At 39.5% G+C, this 24,646-nt stretch overlaps 2 protein-coding genes across 3 annotated transcripts; one reads left to right on the top strand and one right to left on the bottom strand.

Annotated features, from left to right (window-relative positions):
• Window positions 1-587: 587 nt before the first annotated feature.
• LOC149927363 (peroxisomal trans-2-enoyl-CoA reductase-like) lies at window positions 588-2,152 on the top strand. 2 transcript variants are annotated; one of them, XM_090158060.1, is made up of 3 exons: window positions 588-777; window positions 1,073-1,210; window positions 1,267-2,152. In XM_090158060.1, the coding sequence occupies exons 2-3, from the start codon at window positions 1,138-1,140 to the stop codon at window positions 2,052-2,054; spliced, it is 861 nt and encodes a 286-aa protein (XP_090014186.1). In that variant the 5' UTR covers window positions 588-777; window positions 1,073-1,137; the 3' UTR covers window positions 2,055-2,152. The 2 variants fall into 2 exon arrangements, with proteins under 2 accessions (XP_090014186.1, XP_090014187.1); XM_090158061.1 differs by having other exon boundaries at window positions 588-811.
• Window positions 2,094-4,412, bottom strand: Fen1 (Flap structure-specific endonuclease 1). Its single transcript, XM_090158059.1, has 11 exons — window positions 4,205-4,412; window positions 4,042-4,144; window positions 3,871-3,973; window positions 3,746-3,809; window positions 3,577-3,686; window positions 3,313-3,516; window positions 3,120-3,251; window positions 2,950-3,036; window positions 2,474-2,538; window positions 2,288-2,408; window positions 2,094-2,228 (listed from the first exon to the last, which is right to left on the bottom strand). The coding sequence occupies exons 1-11, from the start codon at window positions 4,365-4,367 to the stop codon at window positions 2,157-2,159; spliced, it is 1,224 nt and encodes a 407-aa protein (XP_090014185.1). The 5' UTR covers window positions 4,368-4,412; the 3' UTR covers window positions 2,094-2,156.
• Between the last annotated feature and the right edge of the window lie 20,234 nt (window positions 4,413-24,646).

Below are 24,646 nucleotides of genomic sequence, written 5' to 3'. Positions count from 1 at the left end.
AGGTTTTAACATATACAAAGTTATAGGTGTTTTTTCCCCGCTTGTTCCGGGATTTCGGAGGTTAGAAGAGTAACGCTATGACGTCATTTTACTCCGTATCATTCTGTGGGGGCGAATAGTTCGAGTCGGAGTAAAAACGTTTTTCCAAAATGGCCGCCTTAAAGGGAATAGAACCTCCAACGCGTTCTTTATGGAAGACCCCATCAATTTCCTTTATTCCCTTCACAATCAGCGATTATCAGCGCCGCATGTATGAAAAGCCACGGGAGGCAGCGGACAATATTGGAACCCTCGGAGGGCGACAGAAATACCAGAGGTTATATTCCCTTTAAGTCTTTTTAGCTGATAAATTCTGGCTAGCAGACGACAAAATCCGATTTACGCTCTTTAGTCTTTATACCTACTTTTCAGAAGGAGAAAAAAAGGCGTAGCCCTCCGGAACAAGCGAATATGGGGCGGAGTAATTATCATCCTCGGAACAAGCGAATAAAACGTTTTAGGTTAAAAAGAGTACACTTTTAGGCTGAGAACAGGCCAATAAAATTAAACATGTACCTTCACGGGTGCAAAAGTTAGGCAATTAATGCTATGAAATGCAATTATTTAAAGAGTAATGAGTAAATTAAAAATGAAAGTACAGGAGAAAAAAGTTGAAATACTCGAGGATTTTTATTTGGAATTTAGTTCAAAAGTCACATAACTCGGCTTGCTTGACTCGGGTAGTGGCAGAGGATCCCGCCAAATCGCGGATGAGTACAGTCAGTACACAGCACCATGGCAAGTAGCCCCCAGGGCAGTGATGTTCCAGGCGGTATATTTGTACTTTTTTAATACATTTTTGATTTTGAAGTACAAAAATACATTTTGAGATTTTTAATACGTATTTAGTACATTTTGTAAATTTATGATACCAAAGCGTATTTAGTACATTTTGAAAATATATGGAACGAAAATACATTTTAATATTTTTGACATATATTTAGTACATTTTTTAATTTGGGGGACAAATTTTCTGCTGCTCTCCGAATTTCCATTGTATAGTACTATTATTAATCCCAGCTACTACCCCTAGACGATGCACCATGTTTTCCACCTACTTGATGACCTTGGTAAATAGGGGCAAGATAAAATATTAAAATGTCAGGCATCAACAAAATTTACTCGGTTTTCCGAGAAAACTTATTCAAAAATAAAGTCGCTATCGTAACGGGTAATTATATATTGTATTTGTAATTTTTATTTTATTCACAAAATATTAATTGACAGGGGGAGCTACTGGAATTGGTTTAGCTATTTCCAAGGAACTTCTTTCGCTTGGATGTAAAGTAGTTATCGCTTCCAGAAATGAAGAAAGAATAAAAGGAATGGTGGAGGAACTGAAAAAAAGCCTCAATTTGGATGGTTCCCAAATTAGGGGAGAATCTTGCAATATTCGAAAAGAACCTGAAATAGAGTCACTCATCAGCACCACTCTAAAAAATTATGGAAAACTAGATTATTTAGTCAACAATGGAGGAGGTCAGTTCTTATCACAAGCCACTGATATCAAAAGAAAAGGGTGGGACGCTGTGATTGAAACCAACCTAACTGGTACCTTTAAAATGTGCCAAGCAGCTTACACCCAATGGATGGAAAACAATGGAGGAGTGATTGTTAATATCACCATGGACTGTGAGAGAGGGGTGCCTTTAATGGCACATTCGGGAGCAGCTAGAGCTGGAGTTGAAAACCTAACAAAGTCCCTAGCCATCGAATGGGCTTCCTCTGGCGTTCGTATAAATGCCGTAGCTCCAGCTAGTGGCATATACTCGAAAACAGCAGAAGCCAATTATGGAGCCGGAATATTTGACGAACTGGTTAAACATTTGCCCAATAAAAGATTGGGCCTACCAGAAGAAATAGCTAGTCCAGTTTGTTTTTTACTGTCGCCAGCTGCTTCTTTAATTAGTGGGGAAATATTACACGTTGATGGAGGCTCAAGACTATATACACCTTTATACTTAACTATACCAGACCATGATAAATCAAAACCATTTGATGGAAATATTAGTTAAAATAAATATTACTTTTGTACTTTAATATAAAAAATAAAAAGTCAATTTAATTATATCAAGAGTCAATACATCTAAGTTCTTGATTACACAATATTAGTTAATTTATTTTCCCTTCTTGAAAGTGCCACCAGCTCCCTTCTTCTTTTTAGCACTAGTTTTGGTTTTTTCTTCAGCCTTAAAACCAATAAAAGAAATATAGTGACAGACAGACAACGCAAGCGACAGTCCCATACTTTTCTTTTCCCATTAGTGCTACTGTGAGGAATAACTTTGAAGAATGAATCTAATCGCCCTTGAGTGGCTCCACTGCGGCACTTCATTAATTTGCTGACAGCATTTTTCACTCTTTCTTCACTTTATTTAAATAAAAATATTATATTCATCACTTGTAAATCATTGATGAATAAATTGAAACAAACCTAAATGCATTTTCTTCCACTAAAAATTTTATAAGTCCTGGTTCATCAGGATCGGCCCATTTTAACTATGTAAGCAATCAATTAATAATACAGTACCATCAAAATTTTATAATAATGTACTATAAGTGTGTCAGTTATATGCTTTTCAGACGAGGCTCATAAAACCAAGTTCAGTAAACCAAAGTTTGTTTTCTTTTCATATTTCAGTATAAAAAGTTAACTTCGATTTACTTAATAGGCTAAAACTGGTTTTAAAGCTGTCTGAAAAGCTATGAGAAGCATGGAGTGACATTTTGCTGGCAAGAAAAATGATCAGCATAAAAGAAATTATAACACGTAAAGAACATGTATTAAGCAAATACGTGTGGTTAATTTAGAAAAGGTTTGCAGGAAAAATTTTACAAGCTAATACACTTATGTGAAACATTTATAAACGTAGTGTAACGTTGGAAGTATAATCAGGATAACAATTTTACTTCAATATCATTGGGATCTGTGACTGAAGGCTTTTTAAATAGCTCCCGAGCCTGATCAAAGAGCCAATCTTCTGGCGGTGGAAATTTCTAATTATCGAAGATATTTGAAAATAAATACAAGTATTCTTGATTGATAAGTTTCAAAGATTGCAGTCCATAAAAAATAATACTTTTTTATCAATACTTTCGAGTATTCCTTCAATGCTTTTATATTTTTGTATAAGCTCTATGGCTCTTTTAGGCCCCACGCCTTTAATACTGTCGCAATAGTCGCAACCCAAAAGAATGCATAAATCGATAAACTATTAATGGGAAATATTAAAACCAAACTTTTAAAACTTTTAGATTAAGTACATTCAATACCTGTTCGTAATTCAATTCTAATTGATCAAGGATTTTTTGGAAATTAAACTCTTTAATGGGCATTTTTCTAGCTTCACTGAATGTCATGTGCCGTAGTAAAACTGACGAGCCAAAGGTCAATGCATCCATATCTTCTGTAGCTGTTCCATACACTTTTCCTGATTTAACTAAAGCCGCACATTGAGCTTCGGCCTCACTTGGAGCCTAAAAGAAGTTCTTTTTATAAATTTTGCTGAAATTTTCAGTACCCAATACCTTACGTACTTCCACATAAGGTACACCCATCAGTTTGAGCAGTTTTTTGCAATCATCATTATGTTGTTTCGTGACTTTAACTAGTCTACGGCTGTATTTGTTCACTTCCTCAGCATTGCCTAAAAGCATTCTTACATTATATAACTGTTACTTACTTGAACTAAGGAAATGCCATTACCCTCAGCTTCAGCCACTTCTAAGCTCTTTTGAGCTTCTTGTCTTCTTTCATTACGCTTGTCTAACTAAATTATATGGTAATTATTGTCATTGCCCCTATTTAACCAAAATAAACATGTATAATACCTCAGAGCTTTTAAGTTGAGGTGGTTTTCCATCAAATACATATACTGGTTTAATACCATGTTCCAAAATTCGAATTGTTCTGTAGAATAACCCGACTATATGGCTAAAAAAAGGAAATTTCTCTTGACTTAAAGTTACAGATACGTAACAGTAGTGTTAAAAAGCATCTACCTAGTGGTCTCTCCATCAGCATTTGTAAGAACATTAGCTTCTTGCCGAACAGCAATTAAAAACTGATAGATACTCATAGATGCATCAACAGCTACTTTCCGACCTATAATAAAAAATAAATATCTGGCTACTAAGATTACCACAATTTTCCCTATTATCATACCAAAATACGCTTTAATATCTTCCTCTTTGATCGCATTTGGAGCGTGATCAGCTAGAAGCTTTGAAAGACCGTGAATTCCCATGGTATCAATAATAAAATTAATATTACTAAATAATAGAATCTCAATAATAATTAAAGCGCCCAGTCCTAAACATGCTTTCATAAAAACATAATCCCGCCAATTTTAGCGGCGCAGCACATAGAGATAGAAAAGAAATAGAGGGAACTTAGGGAAGATTACCGCGTTAAGGCACCCCTGTTTTTGACCGAGAACATTCATCCCCCCCCCCACGCATGTATCAAAGCGGAGATGGGCAGAATTTGCAACGCCATCTATTATGGCACGCCAAACCGGACAAAATTCTTACTTCACACTATTGTATACTTTTCTACCATATCTCATACTTTTGTCTCACAACCTAGCATACTTTACGCAAACGAGCATACTTTGTACCCGCGAACTATCATACTTGACACTCGCAAACGTTTATACTTCTAACGCGCGAACTATCATACTTGACACTCGCAAACGTTTATACTTCTAACGCGCGAACTATCATACTTGACACTCGCAAACGTTTATACTTCTAACGCGCGAACTATCATACTTGACACTCGCAAACGTTTATACTTCTAACGCGCGAACTATCATACTTCGTACGCGCACGCTTCTGCGCAAGCGAAGCGTTCTCGCCGGGAAAGGCTCATTTCCCCAACTTTTCATTACCCCAACCACAAATGCTCCATTTCACCAACTGCTCATTTCCCCAACTGCTCATTTCCCCAACTGTTCATATCTCCAACCGTTCATTTCGCCAACCGTTCGTTTCTCCAAATACTAGATAGGGTTGGCGAAATGAACAGTTGGTGAAATGAGCAGCTCATTTCCCCAACTCTTCATTTCGCCAACCGTTCGTTTCTCCAAATACTAGATAGGGTTGGCGAAATGAACAATTGGGGAAATGAGCAGCTCATTTCCCCAACTGTTCATTTCGTCAACTCCCAAAAAGTAGCTCGGCAATTCCTACTTCTAGTAGAAAATTACCGAGGTAAACGACTGCAGAGGAAATATATAAAGTATTACCTTTTCGAGCGGTAGATTTGAAAAAAACTTAACCCGGAAATTATAAATGTATACACTGGGAATGTCTAAAGGGGAGTTCAGACTATACAATTTTATTGGGCCATTTAGTTTGCCAATGAACTTAGGCCAACTAATTGGAAAGTGTGAACAGAAAAATTGTAAAGGTGCTACAATTTTTTCTTTTCGCACTTTCTAATTAGTTAGCCAAAGTCCGTGTGCTTTAACAACTATTCCAGCCTTTCATTAGAGACTCTTACGTATATACGAAAGTGACCACGAACGCGTGAAAATATTTTTATCCCGTCCGAATAGCTGTGAAAGCAGACGATATTTTGTTCTATATTTCCTAATGATTTTTGACGTCGTACGTGTAGGCCACGTTACGCGTTCCCGTTCCCGTATACGTTAGTTCTTTTTAACCTCTCTATTGACATTAAGCCTAATGACGTTCGAACGGCGAGCGAAATATTTTTACGCGTTCGTTTCCAGTTTGCGGTTCAGTTACACATTGGGTAGGTCTTCTTAACCTCTATATTAATTCAGTTTACGGACAAAACAATCATTTTAATTTCCGGAAACATGGCTGGAAAAATGTCAAAATATAAAATTACAAAATATATACAAGAGCCCTATTTATATCAAAACAATGAGTGCGTGTGAGAAAAATGCTAGGGGTAGTCATTCGTAAAAATTTATGTACACCTGATTACTGATTTTCGTAAAATAATCAGCGATTACCAGTGATTGCGCAGTATTTTTCGGTTATTTCCAGTGATTACTCACAATTTTTCGGTGATTTCTGGTGATTATTATAAGCATAAGCCTATCGACCCTAAGTTTGAATCGAAAGGCAGTGTTGGTTCAAGCAAACGACTGGCGAAAGTACAGCGCTAAATCCACCCGGTGGAGGAAAAGAGAAACGTAACGCGTCCCGCAAAAAGGCCGCAATGCATGATGCCAGCTTGGATGAATAATAATGAAAGATAGCAGCTGCTTTGTTAAGAGAGAGGTGCGTAGAGAGAGAAAGGGGGAAGGAAGAAGCTTCAATTTATCTCTACCAGGTGCCGATACTATCGCCTGATTTCTTCTTTTTCGCCCGTCCAGTGGTGGTACAAAGGGCGCTATTATATGCGCGTTTCAAACTTAGAGTTATAGGCTTATGTTATAAGTGAATTCCCGTGATTACCTATGATTTGTACGCCTGATTACTTAAGTGACTACCCCCTTGTAAAAATGTGACCATCTCGTACCAGCCATGACTTTTAAAATAAAAAATAGGACACTGGTTCACATCAGACCATTATCAGACGCTCAATTATCTTTTCGCGATAAACATTGCGCGTGAAAATCCTTTATCAAAAAAAGTTTTTATTATCCATGGGACCTTTTCATTAAAGACTCAATTTTTAAATATTTCTATACCATGGACTTATTAGGTTTTAAAATTAGTGAATATGTAAATATTTGGAATTACCAGATAAAACTAAAAACGTTCTTGGTATATCTTCTAATCTTTTAATAAAGTGAATTTTCTTTATCTTGTAATACCACTTACCGTTTAATACTATGTAATATTATGCGTAATATTTTATAGATGTATTTTTTAATAAAAATTCAGATTTTGAAGTTTATCGTATTATGTGTGATACCATAAGTCTATAATAATTTAATATAAGTATGACATTTCCTATATTTTACGCGCGAATGTTTTAATGGGAGCTATTCACAAGAGAAACGCTAAAACGGGCTTCGTTACCGTTTTGCGGACACTTGCTCCGGCGTCTTCATAGCCTTTGACAGTACCTCGCTAGGGTGCGATTTTATTCTTGTGATGGCGTCACTGTGTGAATAGCTCTCACGAGGAGCTTACCCGAGGTGTTAATCACCGATTTTGATGAAACTAGTGGGGTGTGTAGACCTTTGGGTAACATAAATTTTCACCAAGGTAAAAGTTACGTTGGGCTTTCGTATTGCTATGGCAACCGAAAATGATTTTGACAACTTAAAATGAAAAATGAACATTTAAAAAAGCATGGGACTTCTCGGTTTCACAGGTTACTTACTGTGAAAATGTTTCAAAAATAAAAAAAATTCAAATCTCAACTAAAATGCTAAATTTGAACTATTTAGGGTGAAATTCATCTATATTTGCAAAATTTTACCTAAAAAGTGTGTTTTGTTTTTATATTTTTAGTAGATTGAGTAAATAAGTCATTTACGTTGTAGTCGTTCTATGTAATATTGTTTTTTTGGTCCGCGCGACCGTCGAAAACTTTCATATCCCAATTTTCGTTTCTACCCTCCAGCAGTTGTATCTTTATGCGGTCCACTTTTCAAAACCGGCCGATCTCGACACCTTGCCCATGGGCCAATAAAAGCTTTTATTGGCCCATGCCTTGCCTAACCTTGAAAGTAATTTTGAAAACTCCCGCAAAAATACGAGGTCGCCACTATGCAGAACGTAAATATGGACTCACTTTTTAGAAAACAAGTGTGGTCAATACCGATTTTTTCGGTGATATAGAGATATTTCACTTGTATAGGGGTCTACGTCACCAATGCTTTTTCGTATTGAGAAACCCGCTCAAAATGGCGACCATTACACTGCCAAAGCTAGGGAAAGCAGACGACGTGAAATATCTCTATAGTGCCTTTAAACAATGTATTCATCCGCGTTTTACCTCCATGAAAATGACGCCTTGTCAAAGCCGCTTAGATCTTTAGGTGTGTGGAATTTAATTTCAATAGGTAGGGTAGTTTCTGAGAAACATCGTTACAGACATACAGACATTTGACTCGCTAGAGAGGGAGCTTCGACAAAACACAAGTAAATTTTTTTGCAAGTTGTAATTAACGAATAACATTATGGAAAACGTTGAAATATGTTTTTTTTTCTTCAAAATTGTGGTATTTTGGATGTGAACGAAAGGGTGGTTTTTAACGAAAAAATCTTTAAGTTATAGTAGTTTTCGTTATTAATTAGTGTTTACGAAATTACAACGAAATTGATAAATTTTTAGTTTTTACTTTACCTTATCTTTTAGGTTTTCTTCAGTTTATCTACTTTTGGTCCTTCATCACTTTTGGTAGTTTGACAGATTTATTTTAGTCAATTTCAATAGGTGTTTCTATAAAATACGTTAGGTCACGTGTAAATGTTTTTTCTACGTCACTAGCTAAAGTTATTGAAGATAGAGAGCGCGCGCTCGAGTCGATCAAGATTTTGGTATTTGAAGTCGACGTGCGAAACGCGCGTGCCAATAAAGCACTAAAAAGCTTAAGCTAGTGACGCGGGAAAAAACATTTTATACATTTAATTTTTTTATTGATTTATTTTATAGAAACACCTATTGATTTAAGACGATTTTAGTCGAAACCTATAAGGGACTTGGCAGTGCTACGTCACAGTTTTTTTTCAATAGTTTTTATCGTGGGGAGAAAAATATGACCACAATGGCGGCCATGGCATGCATTACCAAAGCTACGGAGTGCCAAGTCTCTATTTTAAGTAAATACTGCTCTTTTTATCCAATTTCGTTCATTTTAGTAAATACAATTAATTCAACATGATTCTATTCAATTTCATTTATTTAACCCAAATTCCGGTTGTTTAACCAAATTTCATTGATTTTATTCAATTATAGGTACGTTTTTGGCTGTTTTACCCAAAATTTTATCATTTTACCCAATTCTAACAGATATTAGTGGTTTTAACACAACTTTACCCAATTTTTGTCATTTGGACGAATTTTGATTATTTTACCCAAATTATTAGTTGGTTTAACACAATTTTATTAAATTTTATTAATTTTTGGCTGTTTTATTAAATTTTTTCATTTTACCCGAAAATGTTATAATTTTATCCCATTTTAGACGATATTAGTTGGTTTAAAGGCCGGTTTTTGGGCAAGGATTTCGTTACAGACCGAAAATGATTTTGACGAAGGACCTCGGTGGGGTGAGGTGGATACGAACCGACTTTATTTTTGCTTCCCCTACATTTCAAACCCCGAAAACTTAGAGAGGGACCCGAGACGAGACCCAAAGCGATACGGAAAGGACAAAGGCCTGACGCACTTTCTCTTTGAAACATATTTGCGAAATAGCCTAGAAAAAACAAGTTGGCCCAGGCCGTAATATTAGTTCCACATCAGTGTATTCGAGTGGGCAACCCATACACCCTTAGTAGACACAGGTAGGCAAACTAATACAAAAACTGTTGAGGCTACGTGATTTTTTATCGTTTGATATATAAATTGCCATTCTAAGTTAAAGAGTGGGTGCCGCCCACCCTCAGAATACCCGGGTGGGCAAACCAATACAAAAGCTGTTGAGGCCATGTGAGTTCCTATCATTTGATATATAATTTACCATCCTATGTTAAAGAGTGGCCACCGCCTACCCTCAGGATACCCGGGTGGGCAAACCAATACAAAAGCTGTTCAGGCCATGTGATTTTCTAGCGTTTGATATATAATTTACCATCCTATGTTAAAGAGTGGCCACCGCCCACCCTCAGGATACCCGGGTGGGCAAACTAATACAAAAGCTGTTCAGGCCATGTGATTTTATATTATCTCGGTGATTAAATTTTTTAAATAATTAAACCTGATGTTTGCGGTTATTGCTACCCTTGTCAGATATTTTTTATAACCTTTTTAATGTTTACGATGAATAAAATATAGATTTTCATTTGTTAAGCTTATCGTTTTCCTTCAATACACATATAACATTGGCGACGTCGTGAGCTACAAACTGAAAGAACTTTATTGTTTATTTATTTATTTATTTATTTAAATAAGAAAATAAGTATCTCGGCGTGGGGCTTTTAGAGCATTTATAAGTACATATGGGGAAGAGGGCATTTAAAATTTTCGAGCTCGTTTATTCGAGTACTCACTTTCGAGAGAGGCATCTTAAGCGAGTGTGCCCACCTACCACTGCTCACCACCCGAACATTTAAAATTTTCGAGCTCGTTTATTCGAGTACTCACTTTCGAGCGAGGCATCTTAAGCGAGTGTGCCCACCTACCACAGCCCACCACCCGAACATTTAAAATTTTCGAGCTCGTTTATTCGAGTGCTCACTTTCGAGCGAGGCATCTTAAGCGAGTGTGCCCAGCTACCACTGCTCACCACCCGAACATTTAAAATTTTCGAGCTCGTTTATTCGAGTACTCACTTTCGAGAGAGGCATCTTAAGCGAGTGTGCCCACCTACCACTGCTCACCACCCGAACATTTAAAATTTTCGAGCTCGTTTATTCGAGTACTCACTTTCGAGCGAGGCATCTTAAGCGAGTGTGCCCACCTACCACAGCCCACCACCCGAACATTTAAAATTTTCGAGCTCGTTTATTCGAGTGCTCACTTTCGAGCGAGGCATCTTAAGCGAGTGTGCCCAGCTACCACTGCTCACCACCCGAACATTTAAAATTTTCGAGCTCGTTTATTCGAGTACTCACTTTCGAGCGAGGCATCTTAAGCGAGTGTGCCCACCTACCACTGCTCACCACCCGAACATTTAAAATTTTCGAGCTCGTTTATTCGAGTACTCACTTTCGAGCAAGGCATCTTAAGCGAGTGTGCCCACCACCCACCACCCGACGCGAAGTTTGAGGTTCACTTGACCTTAAACTCCGAAAATATACGTAAAATAAGGCGTAAAAAGGGACGAGAATTTCGACAACTTAACTAGCCAACTCCCCCCGCGTCGCTAAAACTGACGAGAATACAGTAGAAGTGATTTGGAGTTTCTGACTAGCCGTTTGAGAGTTCAAATCCCGGGTTCACAAAAACTGCAAATTATTTTCGCAGCGCCATCTGCTGTGTCGTTGCTTTCCACACCAAACAAACACACAAACAAACACACAAACACACACACAAACACACACAAACACACACACAAACACACACAAACACACACACACACACACACACACACACACACAAACACACACAAACACACACAAACACACACACGCACACACGCACGCACGCACGCACGCACGCACGCACGCACGCACGCACGCACGCACGCACGCACGCACGCACACAAACACACAAACACACAAACACACAAACACACAAACACACAAACACACAAACACACAAACACACAAACACACAAACACACAAACACACAAACACACAAACACACAAACACACGACGCGATTCTGTGAAAAAGGGGTAGTCACACATGTATCAAAATAGATAAAATAATGTCGGAATTCAAATTATGACGAAATTAGATCCAAATAGAATAACTAGGGAAATTTTTAAAAATGCGTGCCAATTATAAAAGTCAGTTTTATATTGTATACTCACTTTGATAATTAACAAAATATAGCTAAAATTAAATTAACCAAATATAGCTTTAATGAAATTAACTAAATATAGTTAAAAATTATATTGGTAAAAAGTATTTCTAGATACTAAAATAAAGTATGTATTTGGTAGTTCTATACAACATAATGGAAAAATTAAAAATACGTAGTTGGAAATTTAATTTATTGTGCTAGCAAAAAAATAAACAATCGTGAATCCGTAATTACCTTTGGCAGCCTCGAAGTCCCAACTTTTAACCTCAAATAATTATCGTATTGCTTTTTCTTCGTCCTCTCTGAAGGTCAATGTCATTTTCGTCTTCTTCGTTGGGATGACCATTTTCAACTGAAACCGTCCTGGGAGAAGCGACCTTCAACCTTCAACATATTAAAATTTACGATGTCCCTTGGGCTTGGTAGGACTGGCTATAATCTTTATAGTTGCCGCCCTTGCCAATTTCGACGTTCCTAGAATTCAGACTTGTCCTCTGTTGGAAAAGAGTGCTTTTCCGTTTTACCCCGAAGAAACCCTTTTAGACCCAACCATAACTTTTTCCCAGCGAAATTACAGAATTGTCTTCAAAATAGAGTCTTCGTTCGTGTTTTCCAGATCGTACGCATTTCTCTCCCGTGTTTTTCGATTGTAAATAGTTTCCCTTACATATCTTTTATCTAGTGAAATTTTATAATTTTGTTCAAAAAAGTGCGATAAGGGAGGGATGAGCATTTCGGTTTCACTGTGAACATTCTCTTCCGCTCACAGTCACAGATCTTTAAAATTTTGTTTCATACGTCACTTACGCGCTTTACTCTCGACTTAAAATCATGGATGTATTTACGGGCCAAAAAAATGGAAGTCGGGTATATCAACATGAGGGGCATATTTATCTCAGAGATAATACTAAGAATGGAAACGAATATATGCGATGTTATTTTCGAGATGATTTTCAATGTATGCAAAGAGCGCTGTTACGCGTAGGAAAAGACCGCTTAGAGCTTACAAACAACAAAGGCCACACTCACCCGGTCCCGGATAATAATATTAAAGAAATGAAATTCAAACAGGAATTGAGAACCAAAGTGACATCGGAGATTAATATTTGAAATCGAAACGCATTCGATCGCGTTCGAATGAAGTAAGTCCATTTTAATTAAAAAATTCTCACCTATTACCCATTTTAATTTTATTCCTTTTTTTTCTAAATACGCGCGTGATTTGAAGTTGAGTGATACGTTGCTTGCTCCCTAATTATCTTCGTTTTAGTGTTATTTAGTGAGGTTTTTGTAATTTATTTGTTGAGAGAGTTTCCTGATACGTCCATTTTTCTTTTACTCTGAACAAAAAGGTGTTTTTCTTGGTTTTAAAAAAGTTTTCGATAGTTCTGTTAGTTAGGCTTAGCGGAGTTACCGCTGTAGCGAAGGAAGAGCGGCCCGTGCCAAAAGCACGGGCTAAGAGGCGCCATCCTGCAGTGGTAGGGTATTAGGCTTAGTCTTAGGTTGTTGTTGTCTTTATATCTTGCAAATAAAGAGGGGAAATGAATTCTAGTAAAGCGGACGTAACAAATGAGGACTTGTGCTATCTATGCAAAGAGGAAGATGCTCCTAAAAATAAGGGCACGGGGAAACCGAATACATGGATTGATTGTAGGCTTTGTAAGCAGTGGTTTCATGTGGAATGTGTGGAGCTGCGCATAGGGGATGCCCGTCGGCTAAAGGATATGTGGGAATGCAGTAACTGTTTCAAGAAGGATTGCTCGGTATATAGTCAAGGGCCCTTAGTGGCTATTCGATCGGTGGCAACCCGTTCCCTAAGCCAAAGTCAGCTTAGTCAAAGTCTAGTGAAGGAGCAGTTGCAAGAGCTACCATCTGCGATTCACTCCGGGATTGTGGTTGGAACTAGCGGCGATCTGATTTTGGGTGGAACTAAAGATACTCTTGCTCTGGGGGCTATGTTCTCTAGTCTGGAGTCTTTGATTGTCTCAAAGTTTTCCATCATGGAAGAGCGGTTGACGGATGTACAATCTATCTTTTTGTGTGAACTGGATAGACGTGATTTGGTTAACAGAGAACGTTTCGAAACCATGGAAAAACGACAGACTGACCAGGAGGACTATATCAGCGGTCTAAAATTACAGGTGGAAGCTGTTGCAATTCAAGTTCAAGTTCAAGTTCGTTTATTGTTTATTATTTGATTTTACATTGTTGAGAGTTGCAAGGGCCAAGTCAACAGTGACTTATAGCCCTTCAATTACAATGCAGGAACGTGAAAACGAATCCAAGGCAATGCGTGACTCGATTTCGGCTCTCTCGGGACAAGTTGATACGCTAAAGGGTCAGAATATGAAATTTAAAGACTCTGACACTGCTCTTGTTTCCAAGGAAAGTGATGTTGTGGATGATCTAGTTACTAATTTAGTCGCCTTTGGTGTGGCATTTGATGATCTGGACTCACCTAGTGGTGCTGAAAATTGGCTTCGGAAAAATTTGGGGATTGATGAAACTGTTCATTTCAGTGTCAAATCGTGTCAACGCTTTGGTAGAAGAGAGGATAAAAAAGACAAACCGGTGTTGATCTGCTTGGACAGTGCTGAAAGTAGAAAGTCCATACTTCTTGTCGCCAATAGGTTGAGAAACCATCAAGTACCGGAGTATAGTCGCGTTAGACTAGCGCCCGATCGCTCTAGGGAGGAAAGAACATTCTCCGAATTTCAGAGGTGGCGAAAAAACCGTTTCCAAACTAACAGAGCTGTCGGCAACCTCAAGGATGGTGATGGAAAAAACTTGACTCCTGGCCTGCCTTCGGGGAATCAGGTTTAGGAATTCACGAAACCCCGATTTCCAATGTGGGATGCCGTTTGGCTACCCGAAAGACACGCGGGGGAATTCGTAAAAAATATAGACGTGTCCGATCTCTTTTGGCAAATAGTGTAAATAGTTCTTTAAAATTTGGTTTTCTTAATATGCAGGGGGCTTCCATACAAAAGTGGATGGAAATCGATTCAATTTTTAGTAACAAACAATTAAATTTTTTGTGTCTTTCTGAGACTCATTTGCGGGAGGGGAACCTTCCTCCTCCATTAAAGGGTCTCACATGGTTCGGTTTGAATCGTAAGGGTCGTGAGAAGAAAGGTGGAGGGTTGGGAGTTCTGTGCCGAGCTAGTGAATCTTGTAAACTTGTTAAGTCTTGTTCAGAGCATATTTGGTTTTCTCATGAACGGTTCCCGGATCTTGTCATAGCTCTAGTGTATTGTGCTACGGGTAAATGTAGTGGAGTTTACAATCATAAAATCTACGACTGTTTAGCTAAGGATATTGAGGAATTTCGGGCTAATGGTGTTCTTAGTTTTTGCATCGGCGGAGATATGAATGGACATCTTACTGAATTTGATGGTTCGGATTGCTATAACGGTAATCTTTTGAGAGAATTTGCAGAAGAACAAAGTTTTACCATAGGGAATTTGTTAGACAATTGTGTTGGTCGCACTACTAGAAGTAGTAGGAACAGTAAGTCTACCATAGACTACGTCCTCTTTAGTGCTAACGTTGTCGATAATGTTATGTCGATGGAAATTGACGAATCTGGATCAGATAGCCTTGGTAGTGACCATAACTTGGTTTCCGTTTCACTTCCTGACGGTGTACCAGTGAAGACATTCTGGGACTTCGATAACGAGACAACTCTAAAGGCTTACAGTGACGAAATGGAAGAGTGGGTGTCTACGCTAACTGCTCAACCCTCGTATGGTGATTTTGTGGAGGCTATGGAAGCAGCAGCGCGGAAAAACTTAATAAAAAAATCACCTAGTGTCATTTTGAAGAAAGGTATTGTGCCAAAGAAATGGTGGGATAAGGAAATTGCTGATGCCATTCGTGCCAGGAAAAGAGCGTGTAAGGATCATAGACAGGCGAAATCTCAGGGCTGCACGGTGGAAGTGGTGCTTACAAAGTGGGTCTATTATCTACAGAAGAAAAATGAAGCTAAAAAATTGATAAGAAAAAATATCCAACTTGTTAATAAACGTATTGAGAATGATATTATCAAGGCTGGCAAAGCGCAGGGGAAAAAGTTCTGTAGGTATATTTCTAAAATGCGACGTTTATCCTCCCAATCTGATTCTGGATTAAAGGGTTTTCGGTCTAAGTCTGGTATTCTTCTGTATGAAAAATCCGTCATGCAAGCCCGAATTCAAGAATATATAGCCGACATGGAGGCAACGCTATTGAGTCGTCCTACTGTGACGGATAGCCAAGCGCACTCCGTGGTGAAAGTTCCAACTGTAACTCCAGCCGAACGCCTTAATGAACCATTCTTACTACCGGAGTTTTTGGCCGTTATTAAAAAATTACAATGGGGTAAAGCAGCTGGGATGGATGACCTCTACGGGGAACTAGTTCTGGCTCTTGGTTCTTCAGCTCTTCAATGTCTGTTGTCCATCTATAATGAAATCCGAAAGTCTGGCGATATTCCTAGTAGTTGGAAGGAGTGTCGAGTCAGCTTGATTCACAAGGGAAAAGGGAAGCCCGAAGATGATTTGGATTCCTATAGGCCGATAGCCGTTACTTCTATTATGTATAAGGTGTACGCAATTTTGTGGAAGGAACGTCTTGCTATTTATATGGAGTTGAATGGTTTTTTAAACGAGGCGCAATATGGGTTTCGACATGGTCGACGAATTGCTGATAATTTGTTCGTGTTAACACAACTTATTGAACTTTACCAATTAAAGAAGCGTCCGCTTTATTGCGGTTTCCTGGATCTACAGAAGGCCTATGATAGTGTTAGGTTACCTCAACTCTGGATGGCCTTGAAGAACATGGGAGTTGATTCTGATACGATAGATAGCATTGAGCGCTTGTATGCAGGAAGTAGTTGTGTCTATAAAGCGCAAGGAGTTAACACCACTCCTATGAAGACTTCTGTCGGCCTTCGTCAGGGTTGTCCGTTGTCCCCCCTACTGTTTGTTATCTACATAAATGGATTGGCTGATCGCCTGGAGTGGTCCCCTCATGGTGCTTTTGTGAACGGGAAATATGGACGTCGTTTGAGCTGCTTGCTCTTCGCAGACGATGTTCTCTTGTTGGCGGATTCAGCGGGAGGCCTTCAGGAATTGTTGAATACTTGCACCTCTTTTGCGGAAGAGTGTGGATTGCGCTTTGGGAGTGATAAGTCTAAGGTTTTGATCTTTGGTTCAGAGGGTGGAAGCGATACGTTCACTTTGCATGGAGCTAAAATTGAGGTCGCTACAGAGTACACGTACCTAGGAATTATTTTTTCTTCAAACGGAAATGGATATTCGGAAGCCTACGAACGGAAGTTGGTGTCTAAGGCGACGAGTCTCCGATGGGCAGTGAAAAATTTGGCGAAAAATTCTTATAACAACTACTCTGTTGGGCGCACTTTATGGAAGTCGGTGGCGGTTCCCGCCCTTACGTATGCAAATGAGGTGATGGCACTCTCGAAAACTTCCATTGCAGCGCTGGACTATGCACAAAGAGAAGCCGGTAGGAGTGCTTTGTCTGCGGGTCTCTGTACTCCGAATGCTGCTATTAAGGGGGAGCTTGGTTGGAGCACTATGCGTGAGCGTGAGGCGGTCAGCAAATTGAAGTACTTGGGTCGGCTATGTTGATGCCAAGCCACATGTTTCCTGGTATCGTGTTTCGGGCCTTGCGTCAAGAAAATGTTAGTACAGGTTTTTTTCGGCGGCTAGAACAACTTGACAAAATTTACGGTATTGGCACTAAAAGGAGTGAGGCTACGAACGAACATCAATGGGCCACTATTGTAACAAAGGACGTGCGGGAATCTGCAAGCAAACTGTGGAAGACTGAAATAAGAGAGAAGCGTAGCCTCTGCCTATATCAGTTAAAAAGTGTTCCAGCTCCAGAGCCCTTCTACGACGGATCGTGGCAGAGTGGCCTACTTTTTGATGCCCGTTGTGGTGCTTTGTTAACTGGTCAACGACAGGCCCAACTTTTCGGTGACTTGCCGGCATGCAAACTATGTAACCATGAGGTCGAAGACCTAAGTCACATCCTTCTGTCGTGTCCAGCTTTGGAGAACCATCCGGGAGTGTCGGAATGGCGGATGGATCACTTACACCTCCCTACAGAGGTGCTTATAGGCTTCGGTAATACTGGTTCAGATGTCCATCAGGTCAAATGGATTCTTGGGTTGTGGAAGAAGGCCAAGGACGCTTGGCGTCGTTTGAATAATAATTAATAATTAATCGGTTTCCTTCGCTCTTATAGTATTATCAGAAATACATGTATTTCTGGTATTATATATCTGTATTTTTATTTATATGCTTATTTTGAATTGGGTTTTTGGCGGGTTTTATTTCTGCTTTAAAATTCTGGATTGGGTCTTTGGTATTTCCTGGATTATATTCGATGCTGGTTTTGTGTATGTATTTTGTATTTTTTTCGACTGTGCTCCTCGTTTGTGAGTGAGCCGCCCTGTTCCAAAAGGGTTGTCAGTAAATAAATCTTAAATCTTAAATCTTAAATCCTTCCCGTATTAATACTAATATGCGCCAATTCTCCGGCCGCTGCACACGGTAATATTTAGTCCAAAAGCGTTTTAATCCGAAACGAAAAGTGTTGATTATGTGAATTTTTAATTAGAAGGTGCGCTGCTGGTTGCGGGACATGGTTACGACCGAAACATTGATCCACCGGCCGCTGCACAGCCCCCTGCACAATTTCGCCTAGTGAGGGCGCCAAATGGGTTGAGAGTAGAACTTTTAGGCGCTCCTCAACAGGTAATACAATTCTAAATATTACATTATTTTGTAATTTTACTAACTAGTGATTTATAGCAACATAACAACGAACCAATGCTACGCGCAGAAATTATTCGTGCGCCAACAGCTGTACGTGCGCCTGCAGCTCTAGGTGCGCCAGCAGCTGTACGTGCGCCTGCAGCTCTAGGTGCGCCAATTCTACATGCGCCAGCAGCTCTACTTGCTCCAGCAGCTCTAGGTGCGCCAGCAGCTGTACGTGCGCCAATTCTACATGCGCAAATTCTACGTGCGCCAATCCTACGAGCGCCAATTATTGCCGAACCCGTTATTCCAGAAAATGAAGAAATAGAAGTAAAATTATTTATTTTTTTCTTAGGAAATAAAAATCTATAAAAATATTATTTTTATAGGAACATATATGCCGCATATGTTATTCGAATGTTCCAATAACAATGGTGGTTCCGTGTGGGCATACGGCTTGCCGTACGTGTCTTGAAAGGGTTCAAAGAATCTCAAGAATAAATGAAGAGAGATCCCGATGCCCATTCTGCAGATGCCTTATTCGATCAATAAGAGACACCTAAAAATTTAAGTGGCCCTTAACCTTTCAAATATTATTACATAATCCTACCCCCATCTATTTTGTACATAATGAATTCACCCCTGAAAAAAAATGCGCATTGTTCATTGAATAATTAAATAATAAACACCTTATTAAACGATACTACACAGTATATCGTACTACATCGTATTACACGCATATTACATGTATTTCGAATAACAAACCAACGTGTACACCTACTACACGAAGGTTACCCCCTCGCTTTCCAATTTGACTTTATTTTGTCTTGTTGTAAGAGTTTCCTTAAAAAGATCTTTTTCGAAAAATCCGAAACATTGTTTGAAATGCGCAGGTGCAACACGCGCTTCTTCAATTTAACACGCGTCTTTACTTCGTGTTGCGGTTTGGGAAAGCTAATTGTCTTTGAGAAAATGTATATATATCTCCACCGGACTGAAACAGTGGGTATATACAGGTAGGTGATGGGGTCTTGAAGTGAAGGAAACGGTCTTGAAGTTAGGTGATGGTAATTGGTGATTGGTAACGTGTTAGTAGGTTAAATAATGCGTTGGAATTGGAAAATATGAAAACTGCATTTATTTACACGAAAAAATCAAAGTTTAAATTTGGAAGGAGAACTTCACTTCTCTGGTTAGCGGGCTCAAGAGATCTGCCCAGTGTAGGACCCTGGGGACCGTCGAAAGCTTTGTTCTCCCCCTTCTTACGCCCCCAGGTAGATCCCCCTTACAGCCATCCCTTGGCACGCGGCATCCCAAAGAAGTCAAATTGCTTGAGAAGTGATTTTTACGACTCTCGGGGATGGCGGCGATGGGACGGCGGACAATCAGAGAAACTACCCCTTTTCGCAAATTGGCGAGTTTCTTGGAAATACGACCGTTCCCCCTGCCCTACACTTTATTGGCAATGGATCATCGGTAAAGGCTCCCAAAGGTTGACAGTTTATTTCAGGAGGAAGGTTGGGAGAAAATACCTTTAAAAGCTTGGAATACAATAATACAATACAATGAAATAGAAAGTACACTGGTCATTTTTGGCGCGAAAACAGGTAGTTATATTTTTTAGAGTTAAGCTATACATTATTTAAGGTACAAAATGAAAATTACAAGAAGTTTAAATTTATGTTTAATATTAAATAGATTTTAACGGAAAGCGCTTTATTTGTAATACGCTTTCGCAGTATTAACAAGGTACAAATTACGCGCTTTCGTTAATTTCGAGGTTGCACATAAGCCTACGCGCATATAATAGCGCCCTTTGTACCACCACTGGACGGGCGAAAAAGAAGAAATCAGGCGATAGTATCGGCACCTGGTAGAGATAAATTGAAGCTTCTTCCTTCCCCCTTTCTCTCTCTACACACCTCTCTCTTAACAAAGCAGCTGCTATCTTTCATTATTATTCATCCAAGCTGGCATCATGCATTGCGGCCTTTTTGTGGGACGCGTTACGTTTCTCTTTTCCTCCACCGGGTGGATTTAGTGCTGTACTTTCGCCAGTCGTTTGCTTGAACCAACACTGCCTTTCGATTCAAACTTAGGGTCGATAGGCTTATGCTTATAATAATCACCAGAAATCACCGAAAAATTGTGAGTAATCACTGGAAATAACCGAAAAATACTGCGCAATCACTGGTAATCGCTGATTATTTTACGAAAATCAGTAATCAGGTGTACATAAATTTTTACGAATGACTACCCCTAGCATTTTTCTCACACGCACTCATTGTTTTGATATAAATAGGGCTCTTGTATATATTTTGTAATTTTATATTTTGACATTTTTCCAGCCATGTTTCCGGAAATTAAAATGATTGTTTTGTCCGTAAACTGAATTAATATAGAGGTTAAGAAGACCTACCCAATGTGTAACTGAACCGCAAACTGGAAACGAACGCGTAAAAATATTTCGCTCGCCGTTCGAACGTCATTAGGCTTAATGTCAATAGAGAGGTTAAAAAGAACTAACGTATACGGGAACGGGAACGCGTAACGTGGCCTACACGTACGACGTCAAAATTCATTAGGAAATATAGAACAAAATATCGTCTGCTTTCACAGCTATTCGGACGGGATAAAAATATTTTCACGCGTTCGTGGTCACTTTCGTATATACGTAAGAGTCTCTAATGAAAGGCTGGAATAGTTGTTAAAGCACACGGACTTTGGCTAACTAATTAGAAAGTGCGAAAAGAAAAAATTGTAGCACCTTTACAATTTTTCTGTTCACACTTTCCAATTAGTTGGCCTAAGTTCATTGGCAAACTAAATGGCCCAATAAAATTGTATAGTCTGAACTCCCCTTTAGACATTCGCAGTGTATACATTTATAATTTCCGGGTTAAGTTTTTTTCAAATCTACCGCTCGAAAAGGTAATACTTTATATATTTCCTCTGCAGTCGTTTACCTCGGTAATTTTCTACTAGAAGTAGGAATTGCCGAGCTACTTTTTGGGAGTTGACGAAATGAACAGTTGGGGAAATGAGCTGCTCATTTCCCCAATTGTTCATTTCGCCAACCCTATCTAGTATTTGGAGAAACGAACGGTTGGCGAAATGAAGAGTTGGGGAAATGAGCTGCTCATTTCACCAACTGTTCATTTCGCCAACCCTATCTAGTATTTGGAGAAACGAACGGTTGGCGAAATGAACAATTGGCGAAATGAAGAGTTGGGGAAATGAGCTATTCATTTCCTCAACTCTTCATTTCGCCAACCCTATCTAGTATTTGGAGAAACGAACGGTTGGCGAAATGAAGAGTTGGGGAAATGAGCTATTCATTTCCTCAACTCTTCATTTCGCCAACCCTATCTAGTATTTGGAGAAACGAACGGTTGGCGAAATGAAGAGTTGGGGAAATGAGCTGCTCATTTCACCAACTGTTCATTTCGCCAACCCTATCTAGTATTTGGAGAAACGAACGGTTGGCGAAATGAACAATTGGCGAAATGAAGAGTTGGGGAAATGAGCTATTCATTTCCTCAACTCTTCATTTCGCCAACCCTATCTAGTATTTGGAGAAACGAACGGTTGGCGAAATGAAGAGTTGGGGAAATGAGCTATTCATTTCCTCAACTCTTCATTTCGCCAACCCTATCTAGTATTTGGAGAAACGAACGGTTGGCGAAATGAAGAGTTGGGGAAATGAGCTGCTCATTTCACCAACTGTTCATTTCGCCAACCCTATCTAGTATTTGGAGAAACGAACGGTTGGCGAAATGAACAATTGGCGAAATGAAGAGTTGGGGAAATGAGCTATTCATTTCCTCAACTCTTCATTTCGCCAACCCTATCTAGTATTTGGAGAAACGAACGGTTGGCGAAATGAAGAGTTGGGGAAATGAGCTATTCATTTCCTCAACTCTTCATTTCGCCAACCCTATCTAGTATTTGGAGAAACGAACGGTTGGCGAAATGAAGAGTTGGGGAAATGAGCTATTCATTTCCTCAACTCTTCATTTCGCCAACCCTATCTAGTATTTGGAGAAACGAACGGTTGGCGAAATGAAGAGTTGGGGAAATGAGCTATTCATTTCCTCAACTCTTCATTTCGCCAACCCTATCTAGTATTTGGAGAAACGAACGGTTGGCGAAATGAAGAGTTGGGGAAATGAGCTATTCATTTCCTCAACTCTTCATTTCGCCAACCCTATCTAGTATTTGGAGAAACGAACGGTTGGCGAAATGAAGAGTTGGGGAAATGAGCTATTCATTTCCTCAACTCTTCATTTCGCCAACCCTATCTAGTATTTGGAGAAACGAACGGTTGGCGAAATGAAGAGTTGGGGAAATGAGCTGCTCATTTCACCAACTGTTCATTTCGCCAACCCTATCTAGTATTTGGAGAAACGAACGGTTGGCGAAATGAACAATTGGCGAAATGAAGAGTTGGGGAAATGAGCTATTCATTTCCTCAACTCTTCATTTCGCCAACCCTATCTAGTATTTGGAGAAACGAACGGTTGGCGAAATGAAGAGTTGGGGAAATGAGCTATTCATTTCCTCAACTCTTCATTTCGCCAACCCTATCTAGTATTTGGAGAAACGAACGGTTGGCGAAATGAACAATTGGCGAAATGAAGAGTTGGGGAAATGAGCTATTCATTTCCTCAACTCTTCATTTCGCCAACCCTATCTAGTATTTGGAGAAACGAACGGTTGGCGAAATGAAGAGTTGGGGAAATGAGCTATTCATTTCCTCAACTCTTCATTTCGCCAACCCTATCTAGTATTTGGAGAAACGAACGGTTGGCGAAATGAACAATTGGCGAAATGAAGAGTTGGGGAAATGAGCTATTCATTTCCTCAACTCTTCATTTCGCCAACCCTATCTAGTATTTGGAGAAACGAACGGTTGGCGAAATGAAGAGTTGGGGAAATGAGCTATTCATTTCCTCAACTCTTCATTTCGCCAACCCTATCTAGTATTTGGAGAAACGAACGGTTGGCGAAATGAAGAGTTGGGGAAATGAGCTATTCATTTCCTCAACTCTTCATTTCGCCAACCCTATCTAGTATTTGGAGAAACGAACGGTTGGCGAAATGAAGAGTTGGGGAAATGAGCTATTCATTTCCTCAACTCTTCATTTCGCCAACCCTATCTAGTATTTGGAGAAACGAACGGTTGGCGAAATGAAGAGTTGGGGAAATGAGCTATTCATTTCCTCAACTCTTCATTTCGCCAACCCTATCTAGTATTTGGAGAAACGAACGGTTGGCGAAATGAAGAGTTGGGGAAATGAGCTATTCATTTCCTCAACTCTTCATTTCGCCAACCCTATCTAGTATTTGGAGAAACGAACGGTTGGCGAAATGAAGAGTTGGGGAAATGAGCTGCTCATTTCACCAACTGTTCATTTCGCCAACCCTATCTAGTATTTGGAGAAACGAACGGTTGGCGAAATGAACAATTGGCGAAATGAAGAGTTGGGGAAATGAGCTATTCATTTCCTCAACTCTTCATTTCGCCAACCCTATCTAGTATTTGGAGAAACGAACGGTTGGCGAAATGAAGAGTTGGGGAAATGAGCTATTCATTTCCTCAACTCTTCATTTCGCCAACCCTATCTAGTATTTGGAGAAACGAACGGTTGGCGAAATGAAGAGTTGGGGAAATGAGCTGCTCATTTCACCAACTGTTCATTTCGCCAACCCTATCTAGTATTTGGAGAAACGAACGGTTGGCGAAATGAACAATTGGCGAAATGAAGAGTTGGGGAAATGAGCTATTCATTTCCTCAACTCTTCATTTCGCCAACCCTATCTAGTATTTGGAGAAACGAACGGTTGGCGAAATGAAGAGTTGGGGAAATGAGCTATTCATTTCCTCAACTCTTCATTTCGCCAACCCTATCTAGTATTTGGAGAAACGAACGGTTGGCGAAATGAAGAGTTGGGGAAATGAGCTGCTCATTTCACCAACTGTTCATTTCGCCAACCCTATCTAGTATTTGGAGAAACGAACGGTTGGCGAAATGAACAATTGGCGAAATGAAGAGTTGGGGAAATGAGCTATTCATTTCCTCAACTCTTCATTTCGCCAACCCTATCTAGTATTTGGAGAAACGAACGGTTGGCGAAATGAAGAGTTGGGGAAATGAGCTATTCATTTCCTCAACTCTTCATTTCGCCAACCCTATCTAGTATTTGGAGAAACGAACGGTTGGCGAAATGAAGAGTTGGGGAAATGAGCTATTCATTTCCTCAACTC

Source organism: Leiobunum rupestre, chromosome 9 (assembly GCF_980474605.1).
Source record: "Leiobunum rupestre chromosome 9, qqLeiRupe1.1.hap1, whole genome shotgun sequence".
NCBI lineage: Eukaryota > Metazoa > Arthropoda > Arachnida > Opiliones > Sclerosomatidae > Leiobunum > Leiobunum rupestre.
Note: the sequence above shows the minus strand (reverse complement) of the source record. Positions and strands in the feature narration are given on the sequence as shown.

Coding starts and splice junctions, on each gene's coding strand:
- LOC149927363 (XM_090158060.1), top strand. CDS start 1,138: ATGTCAGGCATCAACAAAATTTACTCGGTTTTCCGAGAAAACTTATTC. Junction 1,211..1,266: donor TAAAGTCGCTATCGTAACGG/GTAATTATATAT, acceptor ATTAATTGACAG/GGGGAGCTACTGGAATTGGT.
- Fen1 (XM_090158059.1), bottom strand. CDS start 4,367: ATGAAAGCATGTTTAGGACTGGGCGCTTTAATTATTATTGAGATTCTA. Junction 3,517..3,576: donor TGGGTGTACCTTATGTGGAA/GTACGTAAGGTA, acceptor AACTTCTTTTAG/GCTCCAAGTGAGGCCGAAGC. Junction 3,037..3,119: donor TCGAAAGTATTGATAAAAAA/GTATTATTTTTT, acceptor TTCGATAATTAG/AAATTTCCACCGCCAGAAGA.